The 15,552-nt window shown below is 44.6% G+C and overlaps 2 protein-coding genes across 3 annotated transcripts in view; both read left to right on the top strand.

Moving 5' to 3' along the window:
* Positions 1 to 1,579: 1,579 nt before the first annotated feature.
* Positions 1,580 to 3,524, top strand: LOC109428459 (myrosinase 1). Of its 2 annotated transcripts, none has more exons than XM_062844298.1 (3): positions 1,580 to 1,783; positions 1,841 to 3,160; positions 3,222 to 3,524. In XM_062844298.1, exons 2-3 carry the CDS (start codon positions 2,073 to 2,075, stop codon positions 3,445 to 3,447), a joined length of 1,314 nt encoding a protein of 437 aa, XP_062700282.1. In that variant the 5' UTR covers positions 1,580 to 1,783; positions 1,841 to 2,072; the 3' UTR covers positions 3,448 to 3,524. The 2 variants fall into 2 exon arrangements, with proteins under 2 accessions (XP_062700282.1, XP_029711459.2); XM_029855599.2 differs by having other exon boundaries at positions 1,604 to 1,779.
* A 13-nt stretch (positions 3,525 to 3,537) lies between these two features.
* The window catches only part of LOC109422167 (ras-related protein Rab-27A), a 129,014-nt gene continuing 116,999 nt past the window's right edge, over positions 3,538 to 15,552 (top strand). The window contains exon 1 of the mRNA XM_062844303.1: positions 3,538 to 3,912. The gene's annotated coding sequence lies outside the window, so the exon portion shown is untranslated. The remainder of the gene's footprint in view (positions 3,913 to 15,552) is intronic.

Raw genomic sequence — 15,552 nt, 5'->3', positions numbered from 1 at the left:
TGACAGTAGTTTGACACATTTCCCATGGGAAAACTGTCAAAAAAACGCAAACCTCGACGGAACGGACGCTATGTGTTCCAGGCTTCACACCGTGCTCGTATCACAGAACAATTAAAGCATCTGATGCACGCTTTATCGCGTGATGACCCGTTATCGGATCATGTTACAAGTCATGATAAATTTTATTCATCACATTATTTGCCACTTATGCACCCGTAAGCCGCATTCATGATTCGAAATGATACGTTCGTAAGCATATCTGGAAGTTAAATCACCAAGAATGCTCAAAAAGTGAATGAAATCACTAATTTATCATTTCGACTTCATGATAACGATCGCATCGCGCCCGCACACGCCGAGCGAATCATTCTTCTCGGACCGAAATTTGTTATGATGCTTGACGACAAAATGTTATCGTTGTTGCTATGATCGCGCGATGCCGTTCGACCGCGACACATTCGAAATCTGATCATGATCACTAGATTTCCATCCTTGGAGTTGACCGTAAATATGTTGAATGTTCTTGATTTGATTTGTTTACCATTAGAGTCAAGCTTTTATAATTGTATTGTTAGAGCAAACTTTGCTAGTTTGTACATTGCATTTATTCAGTGTTTGCAGAGTTGAATTATTGAATTATCTTATATCACCTTTTAATGAACCCTAGTGCAAAGAAAAATGCAATGCATGATTACATTGATAATGCCAATCTAAAGGATTATTGCATGACAAGTGTGGAATTACTGCATTTCGCATTGCAGATGTTGATATTCAGTCTAATTCGTGCAATGATATAATGCTTGTGGTTACTTGGGTAGTACCGTCGATAACGAAGCGGTGCTAAAAATAGATTTTTGTTTTGGTTTTTCGTGTTGCACGTATGAAGCATGTGCAAATGCAAATGTACAGCACATGCATTTATGTCACTTTAGCAATGGCTGTCAACGTGCTGCAATATATGGCACTAATTTAATTTTAGTGGGGCCCTTTTCGACTTTAATATTGCTTCAATGAGGTGTTTAAAGTAATGCAGCATTATTTACACAATTTTAAATATAAATATATTACAAAACTGATGCACTTATATACGGCTTCGTGGTTACTTGGGTAGTTTGTTCCACTATTATACAACAAAAATGTTTGTTGGGTTATCCACCGATGATGCGAATCCAACATCCAAAAGGTTGCCAAAGCCATCCAGACGGATACGGTGGGCAGTGCATGTTGCAAGAATGCCGAAAAGTAACCTTGCAAAGATTGTGTTTGCAAGAAATTTGAATGGTACAAGGCGACAGGAAGGACTGATCAGGTCGAGAATTTGGTTTGGCTAGTGTACCTATGACTTTCTCACGGTTGAAGAAAAGCACAGCAGCGAATCGAAGTGTATGGCGTAGAATGGATCACTAAAATAACTAAAACGGCCGCTATGAAATGAACAGATAGCGCCACCGTAGCCTAGTGTGTTTGACGTAACTCGACTGCTGTCACTGTGTTACCGTCCATATACGGTGGCGCTTTTGTTTTGATGCGGTGAGTAGCGGAAAAGTCGGCTTCAATGATCCATTGATGACTTAGTCTTATCTAGAGATGGTGAATAACGTACCTCTTGAACCGGCCTTCTGATATGCTCAAAGAATAATTGTTAAACAAACTGTACTTCAAAAGATATCATTATTCGACAGCGGACTACGGTCAGCAGTTGTTATCTTTTGGAAGCGAACGGATCACAGTCATTGTCTAGATTCCACGGACCACTTGAGTGAATATGTTCCCTCTCACGTGGGTAACGTACAATCTGATTCCCCGAAATACGAGTCAAATTCTTCAAACCCCGTTTCAGTGTTGCCGTTCTACTAGGATTCGCCTCCAAGGTCAACACAGCAGAATTTCCCGCCCACTTCCGATTTGGAGTCGGTACTTCGGCCTACCAGATCGAAGGAGGCTGGAACGCCGATGGAAAAGGTGAATCCGTTTGGGATCGGTTAGTTCACAGCTGCCCTGGATCGATCCAAGATGGCGGTACGGGTGACACCGCTTGCGACAGCTACCACCAGTGGCGTCGGGATGTCCAGATGGTTCAGGAGCTCGGCGTAGACATCTACCGGTTTTCGATCGCTTGGAGTAGAGTTCTGCCAACGGGGAAGAGGGACTCCTTGAACCGACTTGGGATCAACTACTACAATGGGTTGATTGACGAACTTCTCCGGAATGGGATCACGCCAATGGTGACGTTGCTTCATATGGATTTGCCTCAGGCGCTGCAGGATCTTGGGGGCTGGATGAACTCGGACATTGTCCGCTACTTCAGCGAGTATGCCGATGTGGTATTTGCTGCCTTTGGTGATCGCGTTCCGTTGTGGACTACGATTAACGAACCGGCGCATTACTGTATGAGCGGTGAGCTGATCGCCGATCCGTTCGATAGTGGGATCAGCGAATACCGTTGCGTGCATAACTTGGTGAAAGCACACGCGGAAGCTGTGCATTTGTATCGGGAGCGGTACCAGTCTCTTCGGAATGGTAGCATTGGAATTTCGTTGGGCGGGATGTGGCTGGAACCGGAAAGTGATTCTTTGGATGATCGGGAGGCCTCCGAATGGGGTCTACAGTTCGAGATGGGTTGGATCGCGCATCCAATCTTCGTGGGAGATTATCCACAGGTTATGAAGGATCGAGTAGCGTTGATGAGTGCGGAGCAGGGCGCTACACAGTCTAGGCTCCCAGTTTTTAGCGAAGAGGAGATGTACCGGATTAAGGGAACGGCAGACTTCCTGGGTTTGAACGCCTATACCAGTTCCTTGGTGAAGAAGAATGGGTTGAACAACCCGGCGGAACACAAAGTACCCTCGCACGATCATGATTCTGGAATCATGATTGGCGTTGATCCAAGTTGGACGTCCACGGAAGCTCCGTGGATAAAGGTTGTACCGGAGGGTTTGCGGAAACTCTTGAACTGGATTCGGCTGGAATACGGTAATCCACCAGTGTGGATAACGGAGAATGGAGTTGCGACGGTGATTGGAACAGTTGACGATCGCCGCGTGGATTATTTGAATGGCTACCTCGGAGCGACGTTGGATGCGATCCAAGATGGCTGCAATGTCCGTGGATATCTGGCGTGGAGTTTAATGGACAACTTCGAGTGGAACTTTGGTTATACGTAAGAATCCAGCGTCGGTATTTGAAATGACCATTCGTTATGTAAGATGCATCCATTTCAGGCTAAAATTTGGGCTGTTCCACGTGGATTTTGACAGCCCAAACCGGACCCGCCATGCCAAGATGTCCGCCAAAGTGTATCGAAACATAGTGCAAACCAGACAATTTGATGACAGATATCGTCCCAAACCGGATGTGGTGATTCCACACGTTTCTCGGGCTGCTTCGATCTTCTGGGCGGGACTAGTGATTGTGGCATTTGCGGGAATTTATCAGTATTGTTTGTAAATAAATTCGGACGACTGTTTGGTAGTTTTGAGGAAGTTCAGCAAAATACCACGTGTTAGCGAATATTTCACCAGAAAGCTTTGCCTTGTGAAATTCACCACGAATCACCCAATTTCCTACTCTTTGGGATTGGGAATGGAGGAAGCTTTTTGCCTTTTCACCTTTCCAACAGAGATGGGTAGTGTATCGTTCGGCTTGTTTTCACGAACAAAACAACGACTCGGATCTGTTATCAGTTTAGTAGCATTCGAGCAGCCATCTGAAACGGTTCACGGCTATACGCGTAGTCTTGATGGTTTTGCAGTTTAGGCGTCGGAATTTTGGAGAGTGTGTTTCGATATTTGTTGCACGTGCGTGAATGTTTATCATCAGAGTAGGCTTCGATTGAACAACTTGTAAGAGTTTCGGGAATAGCCATAGCCTACTGGATTAGCTTGAGCGACTTCTCCGAACAGGGAGGCAGTGGTGAGTGAATGATGGATTTTGTGGTAGGGATAAAAGCATGGATGAAAGAGCATGCAACACGTGCAGAAAGGGATTCAATACGAAGGGTTGCTCTTGAATTCTTGTGTTTTTGGTATCTGCGTGGAAATTAGAGTATAACCAGTATAACAGTGGATGTTATGAAAATTATACTTTCAAATATCTTTAAAGGTTGTACGTGAAAAAACCCAATCGTTCCATTCTCCACATGTGTTCCCAATCGTTCCAAATTCCCAGAGGGATTTCAGCTACCTGTGCTATCAAGCATCAAACGACAGCTTCTGTCGAATACGCACATGGCTGCCTCCCAAAAAGCAATAAAACTTCAAACAAACAGAAACAGTTTCAATCGTACATGGAAAGGGATCGTCCATCCATGGTTTTTTTCTGGTCCTTTGGGAATCAACCTGGATCAAGCGTAGCGCGGCACTTACAAACGTTAATAGTTGTACGACAAGCCAATATCAGCGTGAGATTTTTTGTCCAAGAATATCGTTTTCGTTGGAAATTCGTTTTCATTCGGCAATTTATGTCGTTTTGAATAGCAAAAAAAGCTTTTGGCATCCCTGTTTTTGACACTTATTTTGACAATCTACCATGGTTGCCAAAACTCTTAAGACAGCATTTCCCACAATCGAAAAAGCCGCATTCTAGGTACCTGAGAGTTCAATGTAACATCTTCGTTGTTACCTTCAACAATGCCAAGAATTCCAAGAAGGACGTCGTACCTACTTACATATGATGGCCTCCGATGTAGGTACGCGACACATTTCCTTCCGGCAAGGAAGCATTATTGAGTTGTTATATTTTTGTTCGTAGACTCCGACATCCGCCGTTGTTTTCTGCTATGGCATGCCAACAATGGATTTTACCGTTCACGTTTTATTGTATACTTTGCGTTGGTAGGTACATGTATCCGAAGAAAACATTCCGATGTTATTCTTTGGCGCAGAAGAACGAGACATTTGCTTGTGTGCCCGCCCAAATATGATAACGATGTTGCTCTTTTTGGGATGAAATTCTTTTGAGTGGAATGCGATTTGCTCCCACATTTAGCTCCGAGGAATTTTGGTTGCTTGTTGCAATAAAAATTTATACCTTTATATTAATGAATTTCGATGAAATTAACAAATTATTTCTGTCGGTCTTAATTCCGTTTCTATGTTTCATCACAGAGAACAGACATCCAAGTCCAGATCCAAAACTGTGTAAGGTATTTAACGGTCGTTTTAAATGGCAACACAAGTGGCAATTCCGTGGCGGCGCTGCTATCGCAAAGTTCCCATGCCGTTGTCAGTGGTGATTATGAAACTTATCTAGATGAGTGTACTCACCACTGATTGTGGCAACTTGCTGTATGGTGGCGCTAGTGTTGTCAACGCTAAAAATATTTGAGCTCTTACACAGCTTTCGAGAGAAAATTTCTTCTAGCTTGGATGTCTGTTCTCTGTGGTTTCATTTTATTATCGAACAGCATTTTAACTGCGAACGATTTTAAAGCGAGTTCGTTTATTTTTTTGAACAAATTGTCATTGGAGTTATTGGCGGACCCAAAGAACAATCACTCATTTAACCAACATTGCAATGACATTTTTATTCCACATTTAAATGAATGACGGTTTAACATTATTTCATCACAGCTTGTAATCAGGCGTTGTTTAAACAAAAGTGGAGAAGTTATTCAGCAATCTTTACTGCAAGCGCGATACAGGCCTTACAGTAGGAAGTAATCTGTGTTATATCAGCCTCATATTAAACTTGTATTCAGCTATAATAGAGATAAGTGACATTTCAACACACGAACACTAGCGCAAATTTTTCCTCACACAAAAGTGCACGCCGATTGAAAGGCTATTCAGATTGCATATGCAAATATTACCCAATCGAATTGGGTAAAACGGGTAAATAATGATAAAACTAACGTCCGGGGTAAGAGTGCAAATATTTTCCTCGCAGTTTCACAACTACATCTATAAAAAAGGCACGCCCACATTTGAACGTGATTACCTCTATAACCTGCTGCGAAAACAAAAACAAATTGAAGTGCTAGGTGCAATTGTAGTCCAATCATGTTTATTTGTCACATCTAAATATCTCAACTTGGGATTTGAAGTCGTGATCTCAATCACCCGTCGCATGCCTTACCGACTACGCCATCCTGGATTTGGTAAGTTGCTCGCTGAGAGTGAAATATCTTTACAAAGCTGTGAAAGATGAAAATGGTCATTTTTTGCGTGACGTAATTTATGGACGTTCCCTCAATAGTTCCACATGCATGCTTATTTATGACTTTGAATTGTTCCTTTGGGGAACCAACTACGATCAAAATTTGTGACTAACAGGATTCAGAAAACGTCACAGACAAACTTCAGCGTTCATTTTGATTAATAATGACGTAGGAGAAGAATACCGCTAGGAGTAAAATGCGTGAAAAATTTAGAGGGTTTTCATGGAAGTTTTACTCGTTTGAAGGCGTTCCAGGTGATATCTGGAATATATCCTCGCTCTTGAAACCCTCTGAAACACCCTGGAACGTCCCTGACACCCCATGAAACAAACATACATTTTCCCGGAATTCCCTCAACGATTCCACCCTGAATTCCCTCAGGGATTCCTTCCGGAATTCGCTCAGGGATTCCTTCCGGAATTCGCTCAGGGATTCCTTCCGGAATTCGCTCAGGGATTCCTTCCGGAATTCACTCAGGGATTCCTTCCGGAATTCACTCAGGGATTCCTGCTGGAATTCCCTCAGGGATTCCTCCTGGAATTCCCTCAGGGATTCCTCCTGGAATTTCCTTAGGGATTCCTCCTGGAATTCCCTCAGGGATTCCTCCTAGAATCCTCTCAGGGATTCCACCTAGAATCCTCTCAGGGATTCCTTCTATAATCCTCTCAGGGATTCCTCCTTGAATCCTGTCAGGGATTCTTCCTAGAATCCTGTCAGGGATTCCTCCTAGAATCCTGTCAGGGATTCCTCCTAGAATCCTGTCAGGGATTCCACCGAGAATCCTGTCAGGGATTCCTCCTAGAATCCTGTCAGGGATTCCTCCTAGAATCCTGTCAGGGATTCCTCCTAGAATCCTGTCAGGGATTCCTCCTAGAATCCTGTCAGGGATTCCTCCTAGAATCCTGTCAGGGATTCCTCCTAGAATCCTGTCAGGGATTCCTCCTAGAATCCTGTCAGGGATTCCTCCTAGAATCCTGTCAGGGATTCCTCCTAGAATCCTGTCAGGGATTCCTCCTAGAATCCTGTCAGGGATTCCTCCTAGAATCCTGTCAGGGATTCCTCCTAGAATCCTGTCAGGGATTCCTTCTAGAATCCTGTCAGGGATTCCTTCTAGAATCCTGTCAGGGATTCCTCCTAGAATCCTGTCAGGGATTCCACCGAGAATCCTGTCAGGGATTCCTCCTAGAATCCTGTCAGAGATTCCTCCTAAAATCCTGTCAAGGATTCCTCCTAGAATCCTGTCAGGGATCCCTCCTAGAATCCTGTCAGGGATTCCTCCTAGAATCCTGTCAGGGAGTCCTCCTAGAATCCTGTCAGGGAGTCCTCCTAGAATCCTGTCAGGGATTCCTCCTAGAATCCTGTCAGGGAGTCCTCCTAGAATCCTGTCAGGGATTCCTCCTAGAATCCTGTCAGGGAGTCCTCCTAGAATCCTGTCAGGGATTCCTCCTAGAATCCTGTCAGGGATTCCTCCTAGAATCCTGTCAGGGATTCCTCCTAGAATCCTGCTGTCAGGGATTCCTCCTAGAATCCTGTCAGGGATTCCTCCTAGAATCCTGTCAGGGATTCCTCCTAGAATCCTGTCAGGGATTCCTCCTAGAATCCTGTCAGGGATTCCTCCTAGAATCCTGTCAGGGATTCCTCCTAGAATCCTGTCAGGGATTCTTCCTAGAATCCTGTGAGGGATTCCTCCTAGAATCCTGTCAGGGATTCCTCCTAGAATCCTCTCAGGGATTCCTCCTAGAATCCTCTTAGGGATTCCTTCTATAATCCTCTCAGGGATTCTTCCTAGAATCCTGTCAGGGATTCCTCCTAGAATCCTGTCAGGCATTCCTCCTAGAATCCTGTCAGGCATTCCTCCTAGAATCCTGTCAGGCATTCCTCCTAGAATCCTGTCAGGGATTCCTCCTAGAATCCTGTCAGGGATTCCTCCTAGAATCCTGTCAGGGATTCCTCCTAGAATCCTGTCAGGGATTCCTCCTAGAATCCTGTCAGGGATTCCTCCTAGAATCCTGTCAGGGATTCCTCCTAGAATCCTGTCAGGGATTCCTCCTAGAATCCTGTCAGGGATTCCTCCTAGAATCCTGTCAGGGATTCCTCCTAGAATCCTGTCAGGGATTCCTCCTAGAATCCTGTCAGGGATTCCTCCTAGAATCCTGTCAGGGATTCCTCCTAGAATCCTGTCAGGGATTCCACCGAGCATCCTGTCAGGGATTCCTCCTAGAATCCTGTCAGGGATTCCTCCTAAAATCCTGTCAAGGATTCCTCCTAGAATCCTGTCAGGGATTCCTCCTAGAATCCTGTCAGGGATTCCTCCTAGAATCCTGTCAGGGAGTCCTCCTAGAATCCTGTCAGGGATTCCTCCTAGAATCCTGTCAGGGAGTCCTCCTAGAATCCTGTCAGGGATTCCTCCTAGAATCCTGTCAGGGATTCCTCCTAGAATCTTGTCAAGGATTCCTCCTAGAATCCTGTCAGGGAGTCCTCCTAGAATCCTGTCAGGGATTCCTCCTAGAATCCTGTCAGGGAGTCCTCCTAGAATCCTGTCAGGGATTCCTCCTAGAATCCTGCTGTCAGGGATTCCTCCTAGAATCCTGTCAGGGATTCCTCCTAGAATCCTGTCAGGGATTCCTCCTAGAATCCTGTCAGGGATTCCTCCTAGAATCCTGTCAGGGATTCTTCCTAGAATCCTGTGAGGGATTCCTCCTAGAATCCTCTCAGGGATTCCTCCTAGAATCCTCTCAGGGATTCCTCCTAGAATCCTCTTAGGGATTCCTTCTATAATCCTCTCAGGGATTCTTCCTAGAATCCTGTCAGGGATTCCTCCTAGAATCCTGTCAGGCATTCCTCCTAGAATCCTGTCAGGCATTCCTCCTAGAATCCTGTCAGGCATTCCTCCTAGAATCCTGTCAGGGATTCCTCCTAGAATCCTGTCAGGGATTCCTCCTAGAATCCTGTCAGGGATTCCTCCTAGAATCCTGTCAGGGATTCCTCCTAAAATCCTGTCAAGGATTCCTCCTAGAATCCTGTCAGGGATTCCTCCTAGAATCCTGTCAGGGATTCCTCCTAGAATCCTGTCAGGGATTCCTCCTAGAATCCTGTCAGGGATTCCTCCTAGAATCCTGTCAGGGAGTCCTCCTAGAATCCTGTCAGGGATTCCTCCTAGAATCCTGTCAGGGATTCCTCCTAGAATCCTGTCAGGGATTCCTCCTAGAATCCTGTCAGGGATTCCTCCTAGAATCCTGTCAGGGATTCCTCCTAGAATCCTGTCAGGGATTCCTCCTAGAATCCTGTCAGGGATTCCTCCTAGAATCCTCTCAGGGATTCCTCCTAGAATCCTCTCAGGGATTCCTCCTAGAATCCTCTTAGGGATTCCTTCTATAATCCTCTCAGGGATTCTTCCTAGAATCCTGTCAGGGATTCCTCCTAGAATCCTGTCAGGGATTCCTCCTAGAATCCTGTCAGGGATTCCTCCTAGAATCCTGTCAGGGAGTCCTCCTAGAATCCTGTAAGGGATTCCTCCTAGAATCCTGTCAGGGATTCCTCCTAGAATCCTGTCAGGGATTCCTCCTAGAATCCTGTCAGGGATTCCTCCTAGAATCCTGTCAGGGATTCCTCCTAGAATCCTGTCAGGGATTCCTCCTAGAATCCTGTCAGGGAGTCCTCCTAGAATCCTGTAAGGGAGTCCTCCTAGAATCCTGTCAGGGATTCCTCCTAGAATCCTGTCAGGGATTCCTCCTAGAATCCTGTCAGGGAGTCCTCCTAGAATCCTGTCAGGGATTCCTCCTAGAATCCTGTCAGGGATTCCTCCTAGAATCCTGTCAGGGATTCCTCCTAGAATCCTGTCAGGGATTCCTCCTAGAATCCTGTCAGGGATTCCTCCTAAAATCCTGTCAAGGATTCCTCCTAGAATCCTGTCAGGGATTCCTCCTAGAATCCTGTCAGGGATTCCTCCTAGAATCCTGTCAGGGAGTCCTCCTAGAATCCTGTCAGGGATTCCTCCTAGAATCCTGTCAGGGATTCCTCCTAGAATCCTGTCAGGGATTCCTCCTAGAATCCTGTCAGGGATTCCTCCTAGAATCCTGTGAGGGATTCCTCCTAGAATCCTCTCAGGGATTCCTCCTAGAATCCTCTCAGGGATTCCTCCTAGAATCCTCTTAGGGATTCCTTCTATAATCCTCTCAGGGATTCTTCCTAGAATCCTGTCAGGGATTCCTCCTAGAATCCTGTCAGGCATTCCTCCTAGAATCCTGTCAGGCATTCCTCCTAGAATCCTGTCAGGCATTCCTCCTAGAATCCTGTCAGGCATTCCTCCTAGAATCCTGTCAGGGATTCCTCCTAGAATCCTGTCAGGGATTCCTCCTAGAATCCTGTCAGGGATTCCTCCTAGAATCCTGTCAGGGATTCCTCCTAAAATCCTGTCAAGGATTCCTCCTAGAATCCTGTCAGGGATTCCTCCTAGAATCCTGTCAGGGATTCCTCCTAGAATCCTGTCAGGGATTCCTCCTAGAATCCTGTCAGGGATTCCTCCTAGAATCCTGTCAGGGATTCCTCCTAGAATCCTGTCAGGGATTCCTCCTAGAATCCTGTCAGGGATTCCTCCTAGAATCCTGTCAGGGATTCCTCCTAGAATCCTGTCAGGGAGTCCTCCTAGAATCCTGTCAGGGAGTCCTCCTAGAATCCTGTCAGGGATTCCTCCTAGAATCCTGTCAGGGATTCCTCCTAGAATCCTGTCAGGGATTCCTCCTAGAATCCTGTCAGGGATTCCTCCTAGAATCCTGTCAGGGATTCCTCCTAGAATCCTGTCAGGGATTCCTCCTAGAATCCTGTCAGGGATTCCTCCTAGAATCCTGTCAGGGATTCCTCCTAGAATCCTGTCAGGGATTCCTCCTAGAATCCTGTCAGGGATTCCTCCTAGAATCCTGTCAGGGATTCCTCCTAGAATCCTGTCAGGGATTCCTCCTAGAATCCTGTCAGGGATTCCTCCTAGAATCCTGTCAGGGATTCCTCCTAGAATCCTGTCAGGGATTCCTCCTAGAATCCTGTCAGGGATTCCTCCTAGAATCCTGTCAGGGATTCCTCCTAGAATCCTGTCAGGGATTCCTCCTAGAATCCTGTCAGGGATTCCTCCTAGAATCCTGTCAGGGATTCCTCCTAGAATCCTGTCAGGGATTCCTCCTAGAATCCTGTCAGGGATTCCTCCTAGAATCCTGTCAGGGAGTCCTCCTAGAATCCTGTCAGGGAGTCCTCCTAGAATCCTGTCAGGGATTCCTCCTAGAATCCTGTCAGGGGTTCCTCCTAAAATCCTGTCAGGGATTCCTCCTAGAATCCTGTCAGGGATTCCTCCTAGAATCCTGTCAGGGATTCCTCCTAGAATCCTGTCAGGGATTCCTCCTAGAATCCTGTCAGGGATTCCTCCTAGAATCCTGTCACGGATTCCTCCTAGAATCCTGTCAGGGATTCCTCCTAGAATCCTGTCAGGGATTTCTCCTAGAATCCCGTCAGGGATTTCTCTTAGAATCCTGTCTGGGATTCCTCCTAGAATCCTGTCAAGGATTCCTCCTAGAATCCTGTCTGGGATTCCTCCTAGAATCCTGTCAGGGATTCCTTCTAGAATCCTGTCAGGGATTCCTCCTAGAATCCTGTCAGGGATTCCTCCTAGAATCCTGTCAGGGATTCCTCCTAGAATCCTGTCAGGGATTCCTCCTAGAATCCTGTCAGGGATTCCTCCTAGAATCCTGTCAGGGATTCCTCCTAGAATCCTGTCAGGGATTTCCTTAGGGATTCCTCTAGGAATTCCTTCGGAGTTTCACTCAGGGATTTCCCCGGTATTTACTCCCGCGATTCTCCCAGGAATTCCACCCGCGTTTCCCCCGGTATTTTCTGCCGCGATTCTTCCGGGAGTTCCTCCCGGGAGTTTCTCAGCAATTCTTTTACGGATTCTCCCGAGGAATCATCCGGAAATTCCTTTTGGGATCCTTCCGGGAATTCTTCGAGAATTTCATCCAGGATTTCTCTGGGAATTCCTTCCGAGATCCCTTTGGAAATTTCTTCCGGGATGTTCCCGGGAATGTCTCTTGGGATTTACCCGGGAATTCATTTCGCGATTTCCCCAGGAATTTCCTCCCGGATTTTTTTTCAGGATTTTACCGGAAATTCCTACCCCGGGAATTCCTCGCACATCTTTTTTAAATAGTAATATATTCCGGGGGAATTCAGAAAGGAATTCCCGGCATTTCCTTCCCGGAATTCCTGGGTTTTCGCCGGGGATGTCTTTAGGGAATTCCCTAGGAATTCCTTTCGGGATTTTCCCGGGAAATCCTTCCGAGATTGCTGAACTCCAAAAACCAGACATTACAAATACTGGCGTGAGTGAGAAATTGACAAATTTGAGTGGAATTTGCGAAAAAAGTTTCTCGTCCTCTTGGTGAGACTTGAACTCAGTGTGGAACAGTAGTGTGGATGAACATCTTATTCATCCGAAAGAAGTGCGGTATGTGGGAAAGATAACCTCAGAACTTCGAGTTGAACTTTAATTCAAGTTAATCACTACATCTTGAGTCTTCTCGTGGTGTGGTGGTAACGCGCCTGTCTAGTCAGTAGGAGTCGTGAGTTCGAGTCTCACCGAGAGGACGAGTAACTTTTTCGCAAATGTCACTTTAATTTGTTCATTTCTCAGTCACGCCAGTGTTTGTAAAGTCTAGCTATACTTCTTTGTTCTTACTTTTTTCTACAAACTGAGGACCACAAACATGATCCGGAAGCATTTACATATCATTATTTTTTTTACCCCAACATCGCCACAACGAGGAAGGTGTAGGAAATCATCATCCCAACTTCCAAGTGCAATTTTGGTGGTGATATGGTTAACGAACAGCTACTCAAGACACCATCCACAAAAAAAATGATTGGTTTCGCCTTTTTGTCTGTTTTATTCGTTCTCATTTCCATGCTCTTAGATTTCCGATCTGCCTCAGGAGCTGTCGTCACCAACCCGATCACTTTCCAGCTTTGTTAGTGGTAAAAGTGCGGTCGTTTAAAACAATCCATTATTTTATGTTGAAACAATCAAATCTATGTTTGTTCCAACAGACATTGTCAGTAATTTCGACAAATGAAAATATGTGTATTGTCAAGCAACGGAACAGTTCAGTTTGAACTAGAAATCAGTTTGTCGCTATAATAAACTAAAAAAATCGATTAATTTGAACTGGGATTTAATAGCGTTAGCAATTTATTTTCTTGCGTGGTTCAAGCACAAGTTCCTTCACTTGAACGGTGCCAAGCTTTGTTTTCTATTTTCTGGCATAACGTCTTAGCTAGTCCAGAGCCTGCTTCTCAGAAATCATTTTTGTGCCAATCCAATCAATACATGTAACATGTATGAACCGATGCACGAGGTTACTGATTTGACGATTGAGTATAGTGCCGTGTTTACAGAAAATGAACTCGTTCGCATGACCACCTATATTACATGGCACCGCTCATAATCCAAATGAGTGAACACGCGCGTTGGTCCATAAACGTGTTTGTTGTTTGAATTTTATGTTAAGAGCCGTGTTGTCTAGGTGGCCATAGAATAGAGTTGTTGCGACGCCGCAATAAGGTTAATTTTCTGGGCCGGTCTAATAATGGACCCGTCTAGTCGCAACATAACACCGCAGCATAGTGGTTTCTGCTTTTAGTAGTGTTGCGTGTACGTACACGCTGCATTACACGAACACCACTTGAGTTACTGGTTGAAAATAGTAAACAAAAAACAGCTGTTCCCAGCAAAATCAAATGGGCATATTTTCAACCAGTAGATTTGCATTAGTGTTCGTGACACCGCGCTGCGAAACCACTATGACAGCTCGCGTACAGTGGTAGTAGTAGTAGGCAGAGAGAGATAGGTGGAATGATGATTAGTAGTAGAAGAAGAAATGTAAATAAAACATCAGTGGAACTCAACCCCATGAAACGGCTGTCATCCACATACAACTGGATTGAAGCCAAAAATATGGTGCTGGACGTGGTGCTGATTTGAATCGGCGGTTGCATAAGGGTGAAAACATAGTGATTTTTTCTGTTGGAGCAGGTGCGACATTCAAATTTAATTGACTTAAGTGTTGTTTTAAATAAGCTAAATGTATTTTCATACTTGTGCGTCTTGTAAATTTAACAAAGAACACTAAACCCATTGAAAAATATGTGGAAATGAACTTTTTTCGATCACGAATTTATCTTCGCACGACAAAGTTCGCTTCCGCACGTAGCAAATTGGCCAGCAGACTGAAATTTTGTAAACAAACCTGTGGCGCCTCACCAAAGGCGGCGGCTTCAAGAACTAACGCTTTCTTCAGGGGGTTGGTGGAACTCTTCGAATATTTCGCCATTGCACTAAACGACACAAAGTTAAAAGTGTTTGCAAAGTAAATTAAGTGAAAATTACAAAAGAAACTAGTTTATCGGCATTCAAATATCAGGATTCAGTTGATATATCGTCGGACGGTGGTTATATGAAATTTCGTGAGTAGAAACTGAAAAGAAACGGATATGTTATGAAAACGTTAAATGTTAATAATAATTGTCTGTAGGTTCCGTTTATAACAAATCAACCACTAAAGAAGACCGTGGTGAAATTGTTGTTCCGAAGAACTGGACCGTAAGTAGATACCGATGAAGTGAATTAGAAATAGTGATTGATTGTAATTGTATCCGACAGCATAAAACCTACATATCCACTGAGGTTACATTAGGGTTGTTGCACCAGTGTTCAACATCCAAGAAGTTATTAGAAGAATCGAAAGGAAACCACTTTATTGTAAGTAGAAAGTTAAGTTTTGAAAATTGCTTAGTTTAATGGAAATAAATATTATAGTTTGAGCGTTGCTACAAAAATCGTAAGCTGCTACAGAAATTTGGTTTCCCTTCGGGAACAAGAGTGTATACACCAAAAATCGATTGAGGGTTTCAGCAAAATTTTGCTGAATTTTGCCGAGCTGAAGGTTTCAGTAAACATTTTGCTGAAATTTAGCAAAATTTTGCTGATTTGTTCAGTAAACTCTGCTGATCACCAGTAACGTTTTGCTGAAATTCAGCAAACTTTGCCGAAAGTTCAGCAAAAATTTTTGCTGAACTCTTCAGCTCGGCAAAATTCAGCAAAATATTGCTGAAAGCTTTTGGTGTGTATGATTCTCAGAAATGCCTAAACGCCACTTTTTGGCACGAGCTTTATGAAAAATATGTTACGTTCTCTTTAGCGCCCAAAGGCCAGTGCCTCTCGCGGTGATAGATTTATGGGGTTTATGTTCCGAGAAAAACAAACACTGTGTGTTATTGATTGAACCCTTGGGCCTGCTCCATAATCATTCCGGACCGCACATTGACAACACTTGACGTCATACGGTCAGTTGTTGTGA

Source organism: Aedes albopictus, chromosome 1 (assembly GCF_035046485.1).
Source record: "Aedes albopictus strain Foshan chromosome 1, AalbF5, whole genome shotgun sequence".
In the NCBI taxonomy this organism is placed as follows: domain Eukaryota; kingdom Metazoa; phylum Arthropoda; class Insecta; order Diptera; family Culicidae; genus Aedes; species Aedes albopictus.
Note: the sequence above shows the minus strand (reverse complement) of the source record. Positions and strands in the feature narration are given on the sequence as shown.

Coding starts and splice junctions, on each gene's coding strand:
- LOC109428459 (XM_029855599.2), top strand. Junction 3,161..3,221: donor GAGTGGAACTTTGGTTATAC/GTAAGAATCCAG, acceptor CATCCATTTCAG/GCTAAAATTTGGGCTGTTCC.